General features: G+C 42.5%; 2 protein-coding genes across 3 annotated transcripts; one reads left to right on the top strand and one right to left on the bottom strand.

Moving 5' to 3' along the window:
• Positions 1-11,946: 11,946 nt before the first annotated feature.
• LOC306709096 (protein VCF1) lies at positions 11,947-15,571 on the bottom strand. The gene is made up of 4 exons (XM_079177126.1): positions 15,524-15,571; positions 15,036-15,159; positions 14,706-14,823; positions 11,947-14,167 (listed from the first exon to the last, which is right to left on the bottom strand). The coding sequence occupies exons 2-4, from the start codon at positions 15,050-15,052 to the stop codon at positions 13,955-13,957; spliced, it is 348 nt and encodes a 115-aa protein (XP_079033252.1). The 5' UTR covers positions 15,053-15,159; positions 15,524-15,571; the 3' UTR covers positions 11,947-13,954.
• Positions 15,572-16,376: 805 nt separating this feature from the next.
• hid1a (HID1 domain containing a) lies at positions 16,377-23,657 on the top strand (the record flags this gene model as incomplete). Of its 2 annotated transcripts, none has more annotated exons than XM_079177076.1 (19): positions 16,377-16,442; positions 17,086-17,235; positions 18,064-18,234; positions 18,562-18,678; positions 19,410-19,516; positions 19,647-19,763; positions 19,909-20,116; positions 20,193-20,249; positions 20,339-20,479; positions 20,569-20,659; positions 20,756-20,907; positions 21,006-21,084; positions 21,262-21,426; positions 21,567-21,794; positions 22,372-22,523; positions 22,603-22,689; positions 22,783-22,874; positions 22,964-23,122; positions 23,209-23,657. In XM_079177076.1, the coding sequence occupies 19 exons, from the start codon at positions 16,377-16,379 to the stop codon at positions 23,270-23,272; spliced, it is 2,403 nt and encodes an 800-aa protein (XP_079033202.1). In that variant the 3' UTR covers positions 23,273-23,657. The 2 variants fall into 2 exon arrangements, with proteins under 2 accessions (XP_079033202.1, XP_079033201.1); XM_079177075.1 differs by having other exon boundaries at positions 18,562-18,702.
• Between the last annotated feature and the right edge of the window lie 1,106 nt (positions 23,658-24,763).

The raw sequence follows: 24,763 nt of genomic DNA, 5'->3' as shown, positions 1-24,763 counted from the left end.
AGTGTTTCTTTGGTCTGATATTAGAAGCTAGAGTTCATGAAGGCGAAATGCAAGTGATGACTATGGAAGGACTGTGCTGGCTCTGTTCAAAAACATGCGCCTAAAGCCTCAACACACACACCCCAACACACCCTGTAACATTAAAATCATAAAGGATATGACAGAGAAAATTACCACAATCTATAAAGGTGATAACCTTTGTCTGACCAAAGTTTAAGATGAATATCTCATTCATGAGCCATTATGAGAAACTCTACAGCGTGCATGGACCGAAGCCTCAGAGCATAAGTTGTAACCGATGGCTGTGGCAATTGAGATTGATTATGTCTCTCGTGGAACACAGTGGGACTTCTGTTCACATCAACAACCAAAAAACTACAGCAACTCATATAATAGTTAATGGACTGTGTTGTCCAGAAGTGAATGGGCATGTTATGGGTAGGCAGACACAACAATGGACAGTACAGACATCCCAAGGTTCCCGTAATTCTGCGTTGTGGATGTGAGGACTAAAGTAGTCGCAGATGGAACTGTGTAAACATAGAGGAATACCGCTTTTGATGGTGAAAAAAGTGGGACGCAGATGGGTGAAATATAACAATGATTTAAATTTCCCCTTTATCCGGTCAAAGTGTCTTCAGTTCCTCAGTGTTGCTTAAGGACTTATTACAAAAAAATTGTAATGTAACCAAATATTTTGGAGGGCTATATTTGTGGAACATGATCGCTTGTCTCCTATTGACTCAAGAAGGACAGACAACAGAGAGACGTGGCGGAGCAAAGAAAGTGAAAAATGGATCGGAGTGAGGGTAGGGTGTCTCTTAAGCCATAGCGCTTCCTGTCCGGAAAAGTCCATCCATCATTTTCACGTCTTTGCGTCATGGCTTACTTTGGCGATAGCCAGCAGTGTGGCAATGATGACACTGAGGATTGATGAGGTGCAGGCGGGGGTGGCTGGCAGGGGTTTGGGTTGGAGATGGTCAAACCAGATGTTTGTAGAGGTGGGGCTGGGATGGACCAGGAGGGGGGACCTGATGAAGGTCATGATGTTACTCATTGCCCCCATTAACTATATTTGCAGACGCACTTGAATGTAGGCCACATACAAAGCCTGAGTTCTGGTGAATATTCTAATAAATCCTCAAAAACACAACTTTGCTCATGCCATTACCCATCAGCATACAGGAACACTTCAGTAATGATGTGGCAACTGTATCAGAAAGACAACATATACTGTGTTAAAAAAAATGAAAAACAAAAAATAGTGCTTATTCATTTTCTTGCAATAAAATACAGGTTGTGGTTTTACAGTTAGTCTTTGTCCTAAGATTACTACCCGGCTGCTGACTAATATTTACTTTACATCACATGACAATGGTCAATGGACAATTGATCTTCTCATCTAACTGTTTTCAAAAAAGCAAATAAGCACCTCCCAAAATAAACTATTCCTTGGGACAAGAGACTGCAGTGTTCGACTAGATCTTCGTTTAAATCATTGGTGTTGTATAATATTAGATTGCATTCTAATTATTAGGAACATTGTTGTCACTGTCCACTGTTCATTTTAGTCGGTGCAGTTTGTCAGTGTTTGTCATACACTGCAACAGTTTGAATACAATATCAAATATATTAAAGGCTTTTTTTTTTCTTCTTCTTCTTTTTTACCAACACACCTGCAGTTTGAATTAGTTGTCAGTTGCTTTGAAAAATCAAAAGTGTTCATTGTCAAATCTTATTCACCAGCAAATGCTGCTAATCAGCCTTCAAACGAATATCCCACACCTTTGTGGCTGCATGTGGAACATTAATTAAGGAATTAATTCACTAAAGTATTTTATTAGGCTAGTTGTTACGGTATTTTGCTAACCCCCTGTGAGGTTTTTGTGCGTCTACCATGTGGTATGCATTCATATTCTATCTAATATTAAATCAGAAAAGAATCTGGCCCAGATGTCCCACTGTACCTTGAAGTATTGTAGGCTATAACTCTAATTGTTCTGTTGTACAGTAGATAAATGATGGCAGCGCCACATTAGCAGACACAGTTACACATGAGTGGGTATTGCTGGACTCCCCCTTGTGGTAAAATGTTACACAACTGGAAAAAGACCACGGTCTGCCAGACAGATCCGAGTAAACGGAAATGTGAGGAGGTAACTGAACTCAAACTGAATTAAATTAGAGCCAAGAGTAATATCAAAAGGTGTTCAGTCCTCCTCCTCTCCCTCTCACTTAGCTCTGTAGTGTATCCCCTGCTGGCATCAGGCGTACTCCGAAGAGCGTGGTTCTCCCAACTCAGTAGCTGATCAGAACCAGGTGGTAGGCCTCCATGTGCTTTCCATTTGTGCAGGATGTAAATGGATTCAATTAGATCCAAATGCACAACCTGTCAGCCAGGGGGAAGTGGCAGACTTTCAAAGGCTATTAGGTTATGGACAGGATTTGGAATAAAAACTTCACTGGCCCTGGATTGTGCCATTAAATTGGTTGATGTGAAACTATTGAAGTGATTTGAGCTTGCATGCTGACTGTGCGCTATTCATGTGGGTGCAAATTCTGTCACACACACCCCCCCTCGCAAATTATCATTAGCACCCCCTTCCCTCATATCTCTCTCTCTCTCTCTCTCTCTCTATTTCCATCTCTCTCCTTCTTTCACATGCACAAACGCACACAAATGCTAACACACAAGCATCCTCAGACATATTACCAGTGGCCTCAAAAACTTGCCTGCTTCACAAACAGTAGCTCTTACAGCTTTAAAGTCAAATGGCTCCATCAGTCAAGGCCGTTAAGAAGCCCAGCCGTAAAAATTAAAGACTTCCAGTAAACTGACCAACTGGAACACGTCTCCTTTGTTTTGATTGGCTGGAATAATATGATGTCTACTGTTAACATTGGGTTTCACTCACCAGTCTCTGTAAACATGTAAAATATCGCAGGATTTATTTATAACTGTTGAAGGAGGCATGCTGCAAAGGGGTCGTTGATATATCCTGATACATGTTCACACTTTTGCTGAGGAAACCTTACAGAAATGTTTATCGCCAGGCAGACGAGTTCACAAAAAAGAAACAGTTTCAGTCATCATGAATTAGAGCAGAAGGAGGGCAGTTGAGTTGATAACAAAGGACTAGGCGATAGACAAGAGAGAGTTCAGTTCACCTATGAGTTTAATGCAGAGAGCCTTTACTTTACAGGCCTGATATAGAAGTGAATCAATGGGACATTTCTAAGCCATTATTATCAATCACCATTGCTTAAGACACTCTAATGAGCTCATTAGACAAGATGAACAGCAGATTGATTGCAAAATGGAGCAAGTAAAAAGTAAGATGTAGTGAAGTAGAAGGTGATGGAAGAGAAAGGAAATAGGTCTCATGGATCTCCAGAAGGAAGAACAGGAGAGTGAAATTAAATAAGTAAGTGACAGGCCATGCGTCTTGGACTGTATTTCAAATTTTGTGCATCTTTTTCAATTTATTTTGCCACCTGCCTAGGCCCTATAAAGATCACAGAGATATATCTGTTTTACAGAGATGCAGAGGGGGTTTCGGAAGGCAACATGTCGTCAAAAAGGGGTCAACAAAACGACCACAAACCCTTGCAGCTGTACTGAAACGATGACTCGGCGTGTGTCTCCCACACACACACACACACACACACACACACACACACACATGTCGAATCTTATAGCTGGTCTGTGGTCCTGCAGAACGAGGCAGTTCAAGGCGCTTCACCAGCTGCCTTGATAATATGTGACATAAGAAGGAGGGAGACAGAAAAGTAGAGAGCGAATAAAGAAGTAAAAGAACAAAGGAGGAAAGTCCGTGAAGGCTCAGGAGCAAGAACACAAAGAGGGAGGGGAGACGGTGTGTATGAGAGTGTAAACGATGTGATTTGGGCAGACATTTGTTCCCCTTGGGCGAGCGTGTTACCATTCTGAGAAGGGGGAACATAAGAGAACAACGCTGCTGTTGGATGGAGGCCGCTATGGTACTACAATATATCGAGCAAGTGAAAACATTTAAGAGAAGGTCAGCATTAAAGCAGCGGCAGCCCTCTTTGTTTCCACCTAGGACTGAACAGATGTGCTCACAACTGTCGCCAGATGTGGATATAGGACCATCTGCATGAGCTGTTATTGCGTGTGCGTTTGTGTGGCTGAAAAGAAAAAAGCAGGAGCTGAACGCTGCAGCTTACAAATTGAGTAATGCCACTATTTTTGATGATTTGATTTTTACACCTACCTCTCAATTACCCCCCCCCCCCCCCAATCCTGATAGCCTTAAGGTCTGTGTTGCCTGTTTTATGGGAGGAAAAACAGCTAAACGTTTAATTACTGGAACATAGTTTGGAGTGTGTACATAGACTCTCAGCATCTTGTCACACTTTTGCATTAAAAAAAAAGCCGGTCATAAAATGCTGCTGCACAAACACGCTTTGATCTCATGTGTGGTCAATTTGATCCTGAAGAATGGCTCTATTCCATACCGACCGACACACACACACACACACACACACACACACACACACACACACACACACACACACACACACACACACACACACACACACACACACACACACACACACACACACACACAAGAAAAGAAAAGGAAAGTAATTTTTTTGTATGATACCAGAATATAAAACCTGATGAGACATATAAAGCCATAAAGTGTTATGAGACCCCATGAGATGGCAGATTAAAATGTGCAGGGGCGATTTCCACCAATAAAGGTGGAGACAGCGGCAGCTCCAATGCTGTGCTCTGCTCCAACAGGCAAAGAGAATGGTCTGAATGGATTTCAGCAACCTTCATAAAGCCAGGACTAAAGCCACTTCACAAAAGGGAATAGAAACCAAGCCAATCAATTAATGTCCCCCCAACAATGACATGCACAGACAGGGAGAAATGCTTTCAGACCTGGTGTACGTTTGAAACTTGCTGGGTTCCATCATCCTGTGGCATTGAGCAGGAGAGTCAGGGTCTACTCCCTGCATGTTCACGGCTGCTTTCTTTGTGTGTGTGCATACATGTGTGTTCTAATGTGTTTGTGTGTGTGTGTGTTGAAAAAGCTCACTATTGAATGAGTACATTCAACAGAGCACCGAGCTCTTTAAATGCCAATGAAAATAAAGAGAGGGAAATTGTAGGCACTCTGAAGCAACAGGGAAAAAACCAACAGAGCGAGACAGAGAAAGCAAAACCTTACAGCGCCAAGGGAGACTTCATAAGGTTTAGCAGCCCTCCACTCAAATAAATGGCAGCCATAAATCCTCCACTTAATGTCCTTTGGGCTCCACTTTTTTATGGGTGGTGACAATGACGGTGAGTGACTTCTTTTTTTTTTTTTTTTTTTATGTTAATGAACACAGCAAATTTCAACAAAGCCTGTCTGGGTAAACTCCAAGGTTTACTCTTTCAAAAACTCCCTGTCTGGTAATGAAAGTCGACATTACGCTCTGCTGCACTACACAAGACATTCAAAGGGACGTAAAATATTATGTTTCCACTGAAGTTTGGGAGGAGTAAATCATTGAATAGAACGCAGACAGTCAAATACGTGATACTGTACTGTTAAGAACACCACACTTGGTGAAATAAATGTGTTAGGTTTGTTCTCGGCATTGTTTCCAGACTCCAATCGGCCATAAAAATGACATTTGCAGTGACAATGCAGATACAACGTGATAAAAGAAGATGTACTTAAGTATCAGCAGAGAAATCTTCCACCCCCAGCGCTCTATGTGACGAATGGTCCTGGTTGAGTGGTAAAATATGAATGCACAAATGCTGTTGTTACAGTTATTAAATGTTTTTTTTATACGTAATAAACAAACATGATATAAAGTGTCGATGTGAGAGATTTAGACGTTCTAGTAGGCAGATTTTGTCCTCGTTGGACAGAGACAGGCTAGCCGTTTTCCCCTGTTTTTATGCTAAGCTAAGCTAAGCAAACCGGCTGCTGACTATAGCCATATATTTAACAGGTAAATAAGGTCTTCTGTGTATTTTCCAAGTGTCAAACTATTGCTTGATAGTGGTATTCCAGCTATTTGTCATTGCACCTCTACAACGCTGGGGGAATCAGAAGAGGCAGATTTTAATAAAAAGGATACAAATTTCAGTCTCTTAGTCCCTAATATGGTCCAAGCTAAAAAAAAAAAAATACGTTGAACTGAGTTCTTAAACCGACTAAACTGAACTTCATGTATAAAATCAGCGGAGTGTTCCTTTAAATGTGCAATATTTTATATCACAAAATACAAAAATATTTATTCAAATATATATTCACAGTGCCAGTAAGTTAAACAAGCACAGTATTTGAGTAAATTCACTTGTTCCAGCTCATCACTTACAAATCCAACATAGTATCAGTCTTGTTGTGACATATTTTGTGCGAGAGAATCGTTCTAAAAAACATTTTGAATTTTGATCCTCCTTTTGTGTGCACTATTAAAGCTCCAACCATCAAGGCTCTGTGCGTGAAAAGGCTGATCTTTGTGGATAGTGTTCATGAGAACCTTCTGGTTTCATGATTACTCATGTGTCGTCGTCCCCCCCCCCCCCCCCATACACACACACACACACACACACAGACACTTTGTAACTGGTCCAGCATAGACAAGTACCATCATTCACTGTGGCATTGAGGTGTTTCAACAATCATGTGCATGCCCAAACAATACTCTGTCCAAGGATTACTCACTGTTTTCTTTGGAGAGTTTGTTTTTCTATTTCGTCCGTATATCCATGACTCCATATACCCGAGCTCTGTGATCTCAGCCTTTTCGCTCTATGTTTTTAGGTTGTTCACAGTCGATCTTGATGGCTCATCAACTTGTCATGGCCTTCCAGCTCTTCCAGCATTCCTTTCTTCATGTCCCGAGCGGCACTTTTCTTTTTCATCAATGCACACTGACTGTAGCTGTAAAATAAGGGCCATGAGCACACCAAAAGCTTTGAGGTGCACTCAAGGCCAGGTACGTTGTGTTGATATTGGACGAGCCCCGCCTTCCCCCGACGAGCGTGATGCCACTTTGGGCTTGGCCTTCCCTTTTGGTAGAACAGTAGGAGGCTGCCCCCTTTGAAAGTGTGCTTGGGTTTTGTTTGTGTGAAAACAAAGGGACTTGTGCTACACGAGGGGAAAGCTGTGTGGGAGAGAAACAGAGAAGGAGAAAGCAGAGGAAAGTTTGGTCGCCACGGCCTTGGTTTCATGTTTAACAGAGGAGTGATCATCAATGGGGGAGAGGAGGAGCGGATGGTGACTGAGTGACTACTCGCCCAACAGACATGATGGATGACTTTAATAACCTCTGGCTGCTTTTTAGAGTCCTCCAGGATTTGTTGTTATTAAGATCTCGGCTTATTATGATGACCGCCTCTTTCATCGACTCCCACATCACGCTGGGCGTCAGTCCTGACAGTCAAAATAAACACAAATTCAAAAGCCCCCCCCCCCCCCCCCCTGTACTTGTGCTGATGTGGCACTTGTTGATGGTGCCAGCATGTCTAAGTCCCAACCAAGGAATATGTGGCTTTACAATAGTCAGCAGTGAGAGGAAAACAAAACAACCCGCTCGGTGATCACCTGTTGGAATCTGCACATTAAAGCCCTGTGGCCACTGATCTAACGTCACCACGGTACACGGTAGATTGCAAAAGCATGTTTAGGTAAATGGCATTTGATGGTTTTAATAAGTGTTTCCATTACGAAAAAGGAAGGAGGAAGGAGAAAGAGAAGCTTGTTGGGAATACACGTAGGACCACGGGAGCCATAAGACCTCATCACTGCTGAAAAACTAAATGAGAACATTTTATTGTGCTTCCATTTCTTTTGAAAATAACAATCACAAACACTCCGTCCGTTTAGTGTGTCTAAGTAGCTCCGAGCTCTATCCCGAGCATAGATTTGGTGAGGGGCCATGTTTTATTAATTTGCAGATGAGCTCAGCTATTGATGGCGCTGGCCGCCCGTGGGTTCAATTAGGATAATACAGGGAGAGGGGCAGATTATGGGCGGCTATTTAAGTGAGGGTATATCTCTTCCTGACAGTTATAGTCCAAATGCAACAAATTGCACCTTGGTGGCTGCGAGCGGCGCCATATCAGTCCTCTGGTGAAGAAACATGCATGTGTGGCAGGTCCGCCGTGTGACGTCGACACCAGGCTGTGTGAGCCATGTAGCCTGTCCTCTGTGAGCTAACAACACTGGCCTGAGTGCAGCCCATTCCCATTCAGTTAATAGGGGCCATTTAGAAAACAGCGGTCTATATGGCGGTGCACTGAGTGCATGCTCTACCCAGCCAACCCTAAACAGTCCCACTTAGCACAACTCTCTCTAAACTATTGCACTTCTTCTCTCCGGCACTCTCCGGGTTGAAAGCCTGTTAGTGTTGAACGGACTGAACGGCGCAAAACGGAACCACGTAAACATCACGTTTCACAAACACAAGACGAGGGCGTGGGAATATTCCCACAAGCAACCGTAAAAAGGAGGAACGGTTGAGAGCCCGCATGCGGGACAAGGACCTGCTCACAGCCTTTCTTTCTGTGTACCGGGGTGAACATTTATTATGATTGATCGGGGCCTTGACTGTAACTTTGCTGTGCGATGAAAACAGTCCACTGTACATTGTCTCCGGAGCGCATTGTGTGAAATTGTATAGGGAGGCCATAAAGTGGAACCGGAGACACTGACCAAAGCACGCCGAGCCTGTCAGTTATCGTACTTTTCGGTTCAGTCCGTTCAAGGCCTTACAAACAGCAGACAGCTCGAAAGAGAGTGGCTGGACTGTTGTGCTTTCTCCCTCTCTTAGGAAATGACTCTCAGCTGCATCGGGGCTGCATGTTTAGGCTACAGTCAGTGAGATAACCCAGTCGTCCTCTCCACACCCTGACGGCAACAGTTGGGGAAAGGCGCGAGCACTCACAGGAGCGGCGTAGGCATGGCTCAAAGATGATTAGGAAGATGATCCCCTTCTGTTTTTGTTTTTACTCAAGAGCATGGGGATTTCAGGCCGAGCGCTGTGCCTTCACAGCCACGCATTTTATATTCTAACAACCTCTGTCCTCAACTTGAGTGAACCGGCTCGCTCTGCCACTAGGCTAAGTGCCGCACATAGAAAGACGTCTATCACAAATCAAGAATTTCTATAATGCTGTATGACATCCAGTACTTGTTTAATCTGCCCACGTGGCCTTTAAAAGGAATGTTAAAGGCCGATCGCGGGATGAAAAGGACTTGCATTAATGCAGTAAACACTCCAATATCAACCGAATATCTATCCGTCTTAATTCCTGACCTGTGAAGTACTTCATCATCCCGACTCGCTAACCCTTCCCTCTCCTTGTTCGCCTGCCGCGGCTTTCACTATTCCCCGCTCCAGCCAGGCCGGGGCAATAGGGCACCGCTAATGTGCTTGGTGGGTCATTAATTCTTTCGGACGGCCACGGGGGCAGCGGAGCAGGCGAGCGTTGTTGTTTGATTTTGGGGCGAAATAGTGGTGGGGAGGCAAAGCAGATGTTTGTGTTGGCTGGCGAGGGAGAGCTGTATACTTGATGCCAATCCAATCACCATCTCATGCTAGGCAACAGCTGCCCAAATACATTTCAGCCAAAAGTCTGGCAAAGAGAGAGACAAGGGTGACCAGGTCAGCTTTAGCTTACTTTTGCTTTCTTTTCTCACGTTCTTTTAGCCATAATTCATAATTTGAATACACCACTCAGTTGAAGGACTGTCCTGTGACCAGTTTTGTCTTTTCCTTTTTTTTCTAAATAACCATAAAAGTGAGATTACTCAAGTGTTGAGGCTGAAGGTGAACCAGACACTGATAAATATAAAACATACAGTAGTTTGTCTGCTTGTCTGTGTTTGTTGCGTGTAGCTGATGTTCACCGTGCCTTTTTGCCTTTGAGGAGAGAGATGGGAATCTTAGCAGAGAGGACACAAAGAAAAGGAAGCAGAGGCTAACCCAGATTTTTTCCCGCTGGCCATGGTAAAAATATAACAATGTATGCGCATACATAGACCCCAGAACAAGGACAGTTCATTTAACTCTCTCCTGCCTCTTCACTCAACTGATATGAGCCATTCATCACCGCCCACCTTCATATCTGTGTGCTGCCTGGAAAGGACAGTATATGTGTGTGTGTGTGTGTGCGTTTGAGTGTTTGTGTGTGAAAACAGATTAAAGATAAATTTCTTCTACGTAGCCCACACGTTTTGACCCTGTTGTAGAATGCCCCGGCTCTTAGGAGCTGCCGACCGCGAGGAATACAGTTTGTGTCCGGCTAACACTCAGAGTGTGCTGCCCTCTACTGCTCCTTTCATGAACATCTGGACTCAGAACATCTGCTGTTCAGAAAAAAAGACAATGAGAGTATTTATCCTTAAGAATACTGGGCTTGTATTAAATGACTTTTGTCCTGTATGAAGAAAACCTTTTAGTTCATTTTTTGTACATCTACAGATCTGTCTGTCTCTCTGTGGGCGTGTCCTTCGCATATCTTCGACAACCCTTCATCCGATCTACTTCACACATGGAGGGTGTAACGCGGGGAAGGGAGTGCCGTGTCGAATCTGGTGCAATTTGGACACGCAACCCATTTAAAGTTTGGACAAACAAGCTCACACACGCAACATGCAACTTAACCAGTAACATTTCTCTGTCAGGTAAATGTAGTACTACAAAGTTAAGTACATAGGCTAAGGAGCATATAGTTGGGTTGCATATCTTTTATGTGCTTTGGGGGCCTCTATAATAAGTTAGTTCAGGGTACATGAGTTAGAATAGTAACATAATTAAATATTTTTCTTATCTAAACATCATAATACATCTATAACATGTGAACAGTGAGGTCTGCCACTGGTGTTTTCTTTTGATGTGAACTATGTGTATTTCACTGGGGTTTCTGGCCATGATTGGCTGCAATTTGGGTGTGTGACGCAACCATGTCATGCCAGGTGTATTGCAAAGGACCCGAGGAAGCTCAGTGTCTAGTGTGATGATTGTATGAGCGGGACTCCTAAAAGCTGCAAGCAGCAAGACCACAGACCAGGCATTCGTCTGAACAGACATGTTATTAAGGGGTATTGCACAAGTTGTTTAAAAAAAGCGTAATGGGCTACTTTGGCATCTTCATTGAATTTGCATTTTGGGGTAAATTATTTCTTCAATATTCCATAATGTTTTTCTCAAACCGAATTTTTGATTATCACCAGGAAAATATTTATCCAAGGAGGCTGCTAATTGCCTCCGCACCACCTTAATTGCACAGCATTCTGTTGATGCTAATGTGATGTTTGCTTCAAGATACAAAAGGCAGCTGAAAAAGAGGCTTACCTCAGATCAGATGAAAGGTTCATTAATTGTCTCTATAGGTTGCTGTGCTGCATGTTTCAGCATAATGAGAAGGCACCTGAGAAAGGACGAGAGCTGCATCGTAAGAGATGCAGGAAGATTGCTAATCCTGAATTATCATTGGCTCGTTTGTCATCTCTAACTTAGCAGAGGTAGAGCGAGGGAATCAAAAGGAGGCGAGTAATAAGGACCCACGGTAGCCCGGCAAGGTAACCGTGGTTCCGTGTGGTGCATTAATGCATGTAATCGGTTACTGTGTCTGTGACAAGACAAGGACATGTAGAGTGCTAATTAAAGAACCTCTCACTGCTTCTCGCTATGACACAGGTCATATCTCATTAATGATGGTCTCAATGCATGGGGAGGCATTCATTACTGGCCTTTTGGAGGAAGAGGGGAGGATGTGTACACATACAGCACATAGCATGCTAAGCTAATAGGAATATTCTCACAGAGGAACAGCATCAATAGACCCAGATCGTAGCAGCATCACCATGTTAGATTTCTTATAGGATGGTTTTAAAAAGGGCCAAAAGCAGATTAACGGAGAAGAAAGAGTAAATAATGTCTCTGTTCAAAAACATTAATTTTTATTTTTTCAAATGAAGGGGTATTTACAAGAAAAAAAAAAAAAAAGTCAATGGCAAGGCTAATGTAATTTACAATACTAAATACAAAAAAATATATCATTGAAAAAAATAAAATAAACCACATCTTCAAAATGCTTAAATTTCTGACACACAAGTCTGCGGAAAATAAAATAAAAACCGCTGAGTTTACTCCTGGGATGAGGCTTCAGCAATGAAACCAATCCTGGTTCAAGAAAAAAGGAGAGACGCACAGCCTCATGGTCAGTGCTCGTGTACCTGGATGTTCAGTGCACAGGGACACGCATACAGCCACCATCAGGTGGTAACGCACAGGCAGAAAGGCTTGTCTGCAGTTAAAACAGCTTTTTAGTGGCTCCAGTAATATTGCAAACAAAGCCTTGGGAATGTCTTTTTGTTCCTAAAGGCTGTACTGTATCCCGCCCCCCACCCCACCCCAACCCCGGACAGAAAGAACTACATTTTCCGACACGCTCAAATGCCACATCAAACAGCCCTCCATACGACCCAAAAAGATGAAGAACGTCCGAGGAGTATGGAAGGTTGTTCCTGGGTGTAACAATCGTTTTGTTTTTACTTTGTGGTCATGAGAAAACAAAGCTGGTAATGTTGTGATCACTACATTTTTTTTCATGCTCACAAGAAAACAAAAAAATTATCTGAGCTAATATATCAAAATATTCCAAATTATTCTCTCAAGATCTCGACATAGTCAGCTGTGTTATCATGATCAATTTTGACATTAATCCATTTTTACTCTGATTATTAGAAAGATATACCAGATGTTATTATCTACAGTCCACACACATAAGAAATTGCTTTGTGTCAAAGGTCATTATGTTGTTACATAACTGCTGACAACCACAGGTGCACCCGCTCTCCCCATATGGGATATTCATCGTGATATTATTCCATGATCATGAGAAGACGAGATATTTCATGTTGAGATCACAAACTTAAGTGATCACAAGAAAACAAAAAGGACTTATGTCGAGATCATGAATTATAAATATATTCTAAGATCAGGAGAAAATAAAACTGTCAGAAAGCAACACCTGTGCATACCACTGCCAAGAATGCACAATATTTTAATAATCAATTACTATACTATTTGAATCCGCATCAGGAACAATAAACATTACTGTGCTAAAAGTATGGGATAAATGACCCACATTCTTTTTTTTTAACCATGGAAATGCAGAAAATTGGCACAAGTGTTCAAAACGTCCTATCTTGCAGACTTCCTTTAAAAAAAATTGCAAACTGCACTAAAACCAAATCATTTATTCCATGGTCTGACTCTCCACTAAATTGAACTTCTGTCTAAAAACCTCTATAAACTAACAAAATAAGGACATCAAATATAACCTCATTGGCCACGATAACACCCATGGCTTCTACAGGTCCTTGTTAAGGGGTCCCTGCCTGAATATGAAAGCAAATGAGCAGTCCAAGACAAGTGCAAATCCTCCCTGAGACTGGTCCATGTACTTACACAGACGTCAGATTCAGCATTATACAACCCAAGTACCCTACTAGGAGACTAAACGAGTCACACTGACCGGCCTAAAATTGTGTTTGGTGCAATTACTGCAGCTCCAGTAGCACTGTTTTCATACAACATTTAAGACAAAACACAGGGATTCGTCATCATCAATCAGTCACAATAAGGCTCCGGGAGCAGCATGTTAACCAGACTGGTCAGAAATCAAGTGGATCACAAAGAATGTTTGAGTTGATCACACAGTTATTATTGCTAAGAATGATGATCACTTTTGATTTATTTGAATGATGAACCCCCTCCAGATACCTGACCAGGAGCTGGTCTCCATCCACAGATATGTAAAGCTGCGAGACATCACAGTAACTGGAGATGGGTGGGAAGAGCCGAGTGAAGTGAATCAGCATGTGGTGCTCTGGCCTGCCTCAGGGACTCAGTCCTCTGGTGGCTGACAAGGAGAGACATTAGGTCATCATGTGTCTCTGAGCTGACATCGGCTCTGCAGGCTCTGGAAGTGGGCGTGCTTCAGGATGCGGTTGATCTGCAGGTAGGACACCAGGGTTGTGGGGCCGGCCAGTTCTGAGGAGTCACCGTAGCCGAGGGGACTGCAGGGGCCGACGACACACTGACTGCCGCAGCTGCCAGCCGCATGCTCCGGACTGCTGCTGGTCTCGCTGTTGGATGACTGAAAATGCATATGCAAACATCAGCAGTGTGCTCCTCAACACCCAGGGTTGTTTTGTCATGATAAATGAGAAGCCTTACAATGGAAATGCATGAGGTAGACATCAAAAGGGCCTCGTGACGCCTTTAAATAAGATACGTGAGTAAGGGTGCTTTTTGGCACCAGTTTGGTGCAGTTCAGACAACATCTGGTGCATTTTGCCAATCTTGTTCAGTTTGTTTCTGGTATGGAAGCTGTAACACTGAGAAAGACGGCTTGGAAAAGAGGTCTCAGTCTGCTTCAAATCAAATTTGGACACTATTTTAAATCATATTTCTCCCCATTTGACACTAGACATCTAGTTGCAGTCTTAAGCAATAATTCTCTAGAACACCCATTTTTTTTTGTGAGCACAAGGCGACATTTCGTGTTCTTTTTTGGGGAAGGTTTTGACAAAACTAGAGGTATCGACATCTACCAAAAGCGGCTGTTTTTGCCTGTTTGCCCTGCTTCTTACTGCTCAGTATTGCCATATTATTTCCCAAACAAACGTTTGTACCTCAGAGTCCCAGGCATCCCGGCCTGTTTCAGGAGAGAGAGGATGAGCTCTGCTTTGCCTTTTGGCTTGAGGCACGAGGTGGCCATTCTCCTCATCACCACCGCTGCGCAGCCGTTTCCTGTTTGGGGTGTAAAGCACACACAGGCAATTAAAACACACACAGTATTTGTCATCTCACATAGATCATTGTATCCGATGTGTGAACCTCGATAATTTGTTACACACCCCGGCAATCAACATGTTTTAATGACTCCAAGTGGTTAATACAGGCCACTGTAACGTTACACCAACATCTGTTTCGTTACATAATGTGTTGTAGGCCTCGCTCACCTGTTTTCAGTCAACATATGACGACACTAAATCAATCTTTTCTTCGTGGTTGTTCTGACCAGACTGCAGGACCAGACCGGTTGACGTTATCGACTCGTTAGCTTGTTTCCTGTCAGTTGATGGCCTATCAACAGAGTTAGCGTTAGCAAACTAGGCTTGCTTAGCTAGCTAATTGTGTTAAATATCGATGTGATACTATAAGCCATTTTGGCAACACTAAAATTATAGTATAATATAATTAATTACACAGACACCTAAGGTAACTGGTTGTTAATTCACATCAGTTTGATCCGATATTACCGAGCTAGCGTTAAGATAGCTAACGCTAGGTTATTTAAAAAGCCAGTCACCGCTCCAAGCTAACGTCCCCGCTAGCTAACCTTCTTAGCTGATGCTCCTAATTAGCTGACCACAGAACAATATACAGATAAAAGGCCTAGTTCCTTTGATATCAGCCTAACAATCTCAGTGCCCGAGTAAAAATGCACCTCTTTTAGTTCAACCCGGCTAGCTAGAACAGCCACAGCTAAAACCACAACCGACAGCGGCAGTTGTGTTTACATGACACTGCGCCTGCGCAATGATGCGTTTACGTGCTGTCGGAAAATATTGTTATTTAATGCTCGTTAGATAATTAGAACAGAGTTTACTGTGGCATCGGAGATGTCACAGAAGAGTAGCCAGCAGGATAGTCAAATTGAAGTGATGGGCACTAGTACTATATTCTAGGTTACTCGTATGATGTGAAGGATGCAATTCAATAACGATAATGTCTGAAGGAAAGTAGGGACTTACAAACAGCACTTAAAGGCCGCATATAATGACAAAGCCGCACTTGCAGCCTATGTGCAGTACAAAGCACCATGACTTCATTCATTTCTTTATGCAATAAAGATATAATTGGTCATAATCAGGCACCACAATTAACAAATATTGGCCACGGTGTTCGTTTTCCCTAAATATGTCGTTTTTAAACACGTTGCTTTACGATTTGAAAATACCAACTGTACTTTCAATACAATGAAATATAGAAGCAGCACGCCATCTCCCTATCAAATCAGTTGCTTTTCTATACCAAAGAATGCATCGATTTACAGCCTAAAGACATTAGACAAATTACTGGTTTGTATCGGTAAATGCTGGAAACAAAACATCCTGTCTGGCTGAATGGTTTCCATCTTCACAATCCGGAAGTTACACCCTGTATCCTAGGAGTGCAGGTCCAGCCAGCCAATAGAGTAAAAAAACGCCTCCGCCAATGACTCAAGCGAAGGACGGAGGTGAAATTAACAGGGATCCTCAGCAGCAGCGGTCCTGTTAGTATAAAGGGAAATAATCGCAATGGGCAGCACCGACTCAAAACTGAACTTCAGGAAAGCAGTGATTCAGCTGACAACCAAAACACAGGTATATTCGCATCCATACAGCGGAATAAAGGATTATATAAAAACAGAAATGTGTCGATGAGCGGCGCCAGAGAGCATCACCGAGGAGATGAGATAACGCGTATGATGTGATGGCAAAAACAAACAGGCTGATGTTTGATGTTGCATGCGCGCTTTATAACTGACATACATTTATTTTGCATAGTCGACATGTTTATAAGGTCGGTATAGAAGGACTGCATGCACTGTAGCCTACTCCAAATATGTCGTATTTTTCATAGATTAGGTTAAATGATGGCCGATTCTGCGAAGCAGATCGCCATAAAGCTTTATTCAGGCTAGTTCAGATTATAAAACAAACGATGGCGTAGCAAAATCAAAACTGATGACGTCTGCAGATGCGGCAGGTGGACTGTGTGCACCAGTGTGCCAGATAATGTTTCCTAACTGCTGCTAGAATACAGGTTGTGTTTACATTGCCATTAGGCAGGCCTAGGATGCGCTCTACAATGAAGACCAAACAATCACATGCATTATGATCAAAAGGGAAAGTTGTATTTTAATGCACTGCTAAATCAATCCAGCCATTGTATTTCAAATCCCATGGACATGCTCCATTTGGCTCATATATATATGGGAAACGTATGTAAACACATTTTCTACAGCCAGTGGAAGCCACAGACGATGCCTTCTGGGACCAGTTCTGGGCAGACACCACCACCACGGTCCAGGATGTTTTTGCACTGGTGCCAGCTGCAGAGATAAGAGCTGTTCGAGAGGAGTCCCCCTCCAATTTAGCAACTCTCTGCTATAAGGTACACACAGTATGAACTGCTAATGCATCTGTGTTATACAAACTTGTTTACGAGAAGGGATTGCAGGGGACACTCCCTTCTGTGAGGCTACATCATGGAATAATGTTGTTTGTTAGAGCCCAACACGGGAGTCTGTCAGCAAGGCTCATGCTCTCAGATGTGGGAATAAGTGAGTCAACTCCCCTTCCTTTCCTTTCCTTTCCCTTCGCTTCTCGTCTCATACCAGCTTCCGTTTGAAGCTTCCTATCAGAAACAAAACAGTGAGCTGTTACAGCCTAATTAAATAAAGAGGAGGAGACGAGAGCTCTTGAAGCTGAGCTAATTTAAAGTGGTTTGTTACCTATTTTTAAAAGGCTGTAACATGGTGTTGATTAAATTTAGATAATTAATCATTTTTTGAAGTTAATTGGGCTTTTGGGCCTTTGGCCCAAAACAACAACAACATATGTCCCCATTTCATGTATCAATTGTACTTCCCAGTGGAAAGTATATAAAGTTTAGTGTAGTAGTTTAGTACATCAAAACTTTAATGAATAATTTATGAGCCTCAGCCTCATGAAGTCATTTGTATTTACTCATTATTTACATAATTTGTAATTTAACAAGTCTAAGAAACTAAGTTGTTTGTCATGGTACAGTGCCATGTTCATTGGGCAATCATTATCTGAGAACCGACAGTTCTAAAATACGCACCACTGCTGTAGCAAATTGCACTATTAAAATTGAAAACTACATAAATCTTCTTCTGTGTGTTTTGGTCAGCAGATGTTTCCATACCACACATACTCGTTCTCACTCACCTGACGATCGTATTTCTTGTGTCCTCAGGCCGTGGAGAAGCTGGTGCAGGGGGCGGAGTCTGGTTGCCCCACAGAGAGGGAGAAGCAGGTGATCCTGAACTGCACCTGCATCCTGAGCCGCATCCTTCCTTACATATTTGAGGACCAGGACTGGAGAGGATTCTTCTGGTCGACGGTGCCCGGTGCTGGGCGGGCTGGGGTGAGTGGGCACTGGAAAGGAAAACCTGCTTGCAAAACGCATCAAGACAGGTCTTTGAATCACTCTTAACACTTTGTATCCGACAGTGAAAGCATTGAGGGGTAATCTGTTGATCAGCTGAATTGGTTTCCTCATTGCAGCTTTAAGAAAGGTGTATTTGACTTTTTCCCCGTAGAGCAGGAAATATCAGCTGTACTGCACCATTTCTTTCTAGCCAGGAACACTTTTCCCATGTTACCTATTACATTACTTATTTCAGTGAATACTAGAGAGTATTTTGTATCATCTGGATCTAGTCTCATATACATATATGTCCATCGTTTCCAGACAGATGAGCTGGATGACGATGAAGGAGCTCGACCCCTGGCCGAGTCGCTGCTCCTGGCTATCGCTGACCTCCTCTTCTGCCCCGACTTCACTGTCCACAGCCACAGGAGAGGCCCCGTGAGTACCCGGTGTCTCATCACCGTCAGGCAAAATTCATAATTGCTGAAGCATTTACGAGGAAAATGGTTAACATGATCTATTTTGATTGTTAGAGATATTTTTTGAACCCTGTTTCCTTCTTCCTGGTCTAACTGGTCATTCCAGTTTCTCTGAAGAGACAACGTTGAGTTCATGATTGATGAAACATCGTCAGTCTCACCAGGAAGAATTCCTCGTCCCTCACGAGAAAGAAAGAAATGCCGCACGTCACGCTGCAACTTTGTGTACAATGAATGCTCTTTAGGGGTTTAAACTTCCTTGGTGAATCGTTGTATACTATACTCATTATGGAAAATATGCTCAGATAAAGTTCCTATAGGGGTGAGGAGAAAGACGAAGGAAAGCAAAATGTCAGCAGGAAGAGGTGCGTAGGTAAGGAGAAAAGTAAGACTGTTCATCCATAACCTGGGTGTTTTAGCTCCCTTAACGATATGTTATGTGCTGCGGCCATGATGTTTTACTTCACCAAGTAGCTTAGTTGCCAAAAATAAACTATTCCTCAACTGGACAGATCAGAAAACGCTGTTGTGTCATTTTAGAATGCGGCATTAAACAGCCGAACGTGTCTTTTAGGTTTCGAGGACTTGAGACAACGATTTGCGATGTAATCAAACAAATATTCTGAGACATGTTAATTCTGCGCTTTGGTTAAAATTATTTATTAATGTTTTTTTTGCGACCACATCCAGGACTCGGTAGAGAACATGCAGTCTATCGACAGCTGTGAATACATCTGGGAGGCAGGGGTGGGCTTTGCACAGTCCCCCCCTCTCAACTACATCCATGATCTAAATAGGTGAGTCAGCCGGCTGTGTGCAGCTGTACTTGGCAGCATATAGCACAAACCTTTATTCTCTCATTCTTAACGTGGGTAACTTTCTTCTGTCCACCTCTCTGCTTTTTTTTTCCCCACTGATCCTCTTCAGGACAGAGTTGCTGAGGCTGTTACTAACCTGCTTCTCTGAGGCCATGTACCTGCCTTCTTCATCGGACAACAATGTCCTCAACCCTTGGGTGACTTTCTTCTGCTCCACAGAAAATAGGTAAGGGGCTGATGTAGCGATTCGTTCGATGTGTATTGACTAAAATAAGAGACTTCAATTACATGTTGCAGTATACTTTCATTCAAAACACTTTGCGTGGGGTGTTCTTGCACCCGATTCTCATCTTCACGTCTTTTTTCCCTAGACATGCTCTGCCTCTGTTCACCTCTCTGCTGAATGTGGTGTGTGCCTATGATCCAGTGGGCTACGGCATCCCATACAACCACCTTCTGTTCTCCGACTACCGGGAGCAGCTGGTGGAGCAGGCAGTACAGATCCTCATTGTGACGCTGGAGCATGACGGAGGGGTTCCCCACCGGCCCCCCTCCCCATCCAGCATGGAGGAACAAGAGGTATAACACCTCCTCAAAGAAACCAATCCGATGATTGTATGGCATGTGTGTAATTAATCTCCTTATCTTTGTGCAGTCTACAGGCCCGGAAAACCTGTTTGTGAATTATTTGTCAAGGATCCACAGAGAAGAGGTATGCTGACTATCATTGTTTTTATAAAATACTTAAAGATTTCCCTAGTACATATGTCCAGAGCACACTTTCTGTCTCTCCATTTGCAGGACTTTGACTTTGTGCTGAAGGGCCTAGCTCGTCTGCTGACCAACCCTTTGACTCAGACGTACCTGCCTAACTCGACCAAGAAGATCCAGTTCCACCAAGAGCTGTTGGTGCTTTTCTGGAAGCTCTGTGACTTCAACAAGGTTGGAACAAAGAACTACAATAAAGAGTTTCTTTGATTAAAACTCTGTGATTTTTATTCAACAAAATCCCTTCTGTGACCCCACGACAGAAGTTCCTGTTCTTTGTCCTGAAGAGCAGCGATGTGCTGGATATTCTGGTTCCCATACTCTTCTATCTGAATGATGCCAGGGCTGACCAGTGTGAGTCTCATCCCACTGTCATATCTGCTTCCTTGCACCCAACAAGCCTCTACTACGCATACGTGTATTAACTTCTGATGTGTTTTATGGCTGCAGCCCGTGTTGGACTCATGCACATCGGTGTGTTCATTTTGCTGCTGCTGAGCGGAGAGAGAAACTTTGGCGTGCGCTTGAATAAGCCCTACTCTGTCCATGTGCCGATGGACATCCCAGTGTTCACGGGGACTCATGCTGACCTGCTTATAGTGGTGAGTGTCTACTGCATTACGTCATCTGAAATGTTCTTTCTTGCTGCCAAATTAAGATACAGTTAATACTCACAGCTGTCACTGTGTTTGTTTTGTAGGTGTTTCACAAGATTATCACCACAGGCCACCAGCGTCTCCAGCCTCTGTTTGACTGCCTACTCACAATCATTGTAAATGGTAAAATTGCTTTGGCGCCATCTGTCCGGCAATGCACAGATAACTGCAACAGAAACTATTTAACCATTTTAACATCTTGTAAAAAACAGATACCACTTAATCAAATTATAATGTCTGTTGTGTTTTTTTATTTTTTATTTAGTGACACAGTCTTCTTAACATTTTCTCCTTCTGCAGTGTCTCCCTATTTGAAGAGCCTGTCCATGGTGGCAGCCAATAAACTGCTCCACCTGCTGGAGGCCTTCTCCACTGGCTGGTTCCTGTTCTCCGTAGCCCAGAACCATCACCTTGTGTTCTTCCTTCTCGAGGCTTTCAACAATATTATCCAATATCAATTTGACGGTAAGAGTAAGCTGACACAAAACAGAATTCTGGGCTTTTTTTTTTGTTTAGAGTTGCTGTCAGGATCAAGATATTAGAAGGGACTTTGTTACACATTTGCTCATTTAGTAAATCTGTCCCTCTGTCTCTCTCACCTCCAGGAAACTGCAACCTGGTCTACGCAATCATACGCAAACGTAACGTGTTCCACCAGTTGGCCAACCTGCCCTCTGATCCTGCTGCCATCCAGAAGGCTTTGCAGAGGAGGAGGAAGTCTCCGGATGTCATTTCCCGCACTAGCTCGCAGGAGACTGTATCCATGGAGGGCTCTCACCCTGCTGTGCCGGCAGAGCCTGGCACACTGAAGACCAGCCTGGTCGCTATACCAGGTGCTGACTCTGTATGCTATTTGGATGTTTGTGATTGTATGTTAACACTGGCTCATTGGTCAACTTACTACACTTTTCATATTTTATGAAATTGACAACCATCCCTTGAATGTGGGGTGGATTTCTGTCCTGTACAGCTTAGTACATTAAGCATCTGAAGCGATATATGATTGTCAAACTAAGAGGACTGACAAATATAGGTACATTTGTAATAAAAACTAAACTAAACAGAAATAAACTGAGTAGTTGTTTGGGACTATTTTCCGCTGTGGATTGGTTGCACTAGCAGCTATTTACTGCAGCAATAAAGATTAGAATTGACTTAAAATAAATCACATTTCCCATGTTCATGGTAAAGAAGAGACATTAAACCCAATGCAGCGATGTGGCTCACTGTTTTTTTTCCCTATGACACAGAGAAATAAGTTACAGTATATCAGGTTTTGGACACAACGCTACATTTCATTCTTTGTTTTGGGCTTTTCATAGGATTTGTTAGAAGAAGAAAAGTATAGACAATCACCAGACTTATCCTTCAAGTAGTTATAGGTTTTCTGTCATTCATGGTTTCCTGCAGGCATTGATAAACTGACGGAGAAGTCCCAGGTGTCAGAGGATGGCACCATGGTGTCAGTTCCAAAGACAGACCCCTCACAAAAAGCCCACTCAGACCAAAACGCAGCCGTTGGGACCAGTGACACAGAGTCAAACTCAGGCCGAGACAATGAAGTAAGTGTGCGTCTGTGTGCGTGCGTTTGTTTCAAAGCATATTATGCATGTCAGTAATTGTATTTCTTCAAATCATCAGGATGTTTTCTACACTGAAGCAGAAATGGAGACAAGACCTTTGTCAAGCGCATCTTCAACATCGTTTTGGGCTCCCACACCAGAATGGGTCGGTGACTTCTTTCGCCCTCACCCTCTCCAATTACGGGTATTTGTCAGAACGTGTAAATGATCTGGATTCACCTTTTTATTTTCGTCCTAGGTCCTCTCCTGGAAGTGTAAACTACCCCTACAGACTATCATGCGACTTTTACAAGTTCTAGTTCCCCAGGTGGAAAAGATCTGCATTGACAAGTACGTTACTTAACTATTAAACGCTTGTATTCCTTTCTGAAATATCACCCTTTTTTTTTTTTAAAGTGTGCTCAAATGTTTCACTGCAGGGGTCTAACAGATGAATCAGAGATCCTTAAGTTTCTCCAGCATGGCACATTAGTGGGCCTGCTGCCAGTTCCTCACCCCATCCTCATCAGAAAGTATCAGGCCAACGCAGGAACTGCCATGTGGTTTCGTACCTACATGTGGGGCGTCGTCTATCTGCGGTGAGTCAGCCATAAGAGCAGAGCGTTGTGCAAATAGTCGTCTATCCATGTTGACTAAACGCTAACGTCTTTTCTTGTTGTTCTAGCAATGTGGACCCTCCTATCTGGTATGACACCGATGTTCGCCTTTTTGAGATTCAGAAGATGTAGACAGAAGACGTAAAAATGGGACTATTCAACAGGGTTTCTGCTCCCTTCAGTATCTGCTGGTTTCCCAGTAAACCTCACTGTGTTTAACTTGCCTCCCTAATTATCATCATCAGTGCGTACACCACCAACCTGGGTAGGAGAGTCATTCAGACGACTCTGGTAGAGACACATCCAGATTAAGATGTGGGGGGGGGGTGATTGAATTATCATTATTGTCCATAAATAACGGTGTTTGTACATTTCTTAAGACCTCAAGACCATAGAATGTCTGGAGCGTTTCCTGAAGGCCGGAGCTCTTTTCTTGGCGGAATAGAGTGAAAGTGAAGTGAAAGAGGAAACATTGTTCAACTTTGCAGTCAGACTGGTTATAGAAGATATGGTGCTTTCCCACAGAGGCTTGTAACATATCCTGGATGGCACAATATTGGTGTTTCACGTTATTTGTTGTACTTGCCATGCTTTAAAGTGCACTCTTTGAGTTGTGAATATGGTTGTGGTTTATGTGACAATGTAACTCGACAGGATTTTGGAGACAACTATACAGATTGTATGTTTTTATGTATATGGCCAGGTTTAAGTTTGGACCTGGCTGGCTATGCTTACAATGCTTGATGTTGGAAATTGTATTTTACGTAAATTATCCTGAATATATATATATATATATATATTGATATGCATCAGTGAATTCTGTGTTGGTCACATTACTGAACAATATGCTTTAATGGGGGATTTTATTTCAGTAATACATATTGTTTATATGTATAAATTCACAAAGGAGTCACCATTTACTCTTTGTGCACCAAAGATACATCAACACTTAATTATCCATATCAAGTACAGAGCTTATTAGAAGGTATTTTACTTTGTCCATCGGTTGTATGTAGTTTGGCCACAACATGCCGCATAAAGTCAAAGCTGCCCCTTCACACCATGATCACTAGATGTCACCATGTCCCTCTCCAGCGAGCAATAAGTTACATTTTAGAGATACTGCTTTTGATTCTTTTTTTTGCATTCAATGCAAAATAATTTTTCCATTAAACAAATACTAATTTTTAACATATTGGTTTACCACCAATATGGGATATCCAAAGGGATTTTCAAGACCAATCTAATAAAAATGTCATGAGAGCAAAGTATACTATCAAAATGTTCTACGAGACAAGATATATGATTTTCTTTTTAAATACCTATCAGGGCTTCAATCAATCAATTTAAGGAATATTCACTTGAGATAGATATACTGTAGATATATAAATAAAATCTAATTCCTGGTTTAAAAATAGTTACTTAACTGACCCAAGTAGTTTGATAACAAATTAAATTTCATGGTTATAAATAACCACACATGTAAATGTAATAGCTTGTTATGTGCAGAGCACAATAAAAGACGGCCCTCTTAGTAAATTTGATTCAAAAATGGGAATTTAAATGTTAGCCAACTAATGACAAGTAACACATTCTTTTAAGTTAACATTTATTAATATAACA

This window comes from Pholis gunnellus, assembly GCF_910591455.1.
Source record: "Pholis gunnellus genome assembly, chromosome: 17".
NCBI lineage: Eukaryota > Metazoa > Chordata > Actinopteri > Perciformes > Pholidae > Pholis > Pholis gunnellus.
Note: the sequence above shows the minus strand (reverse complement) of the source record. Positions and strands in the feature narration are given on the sequence as shown.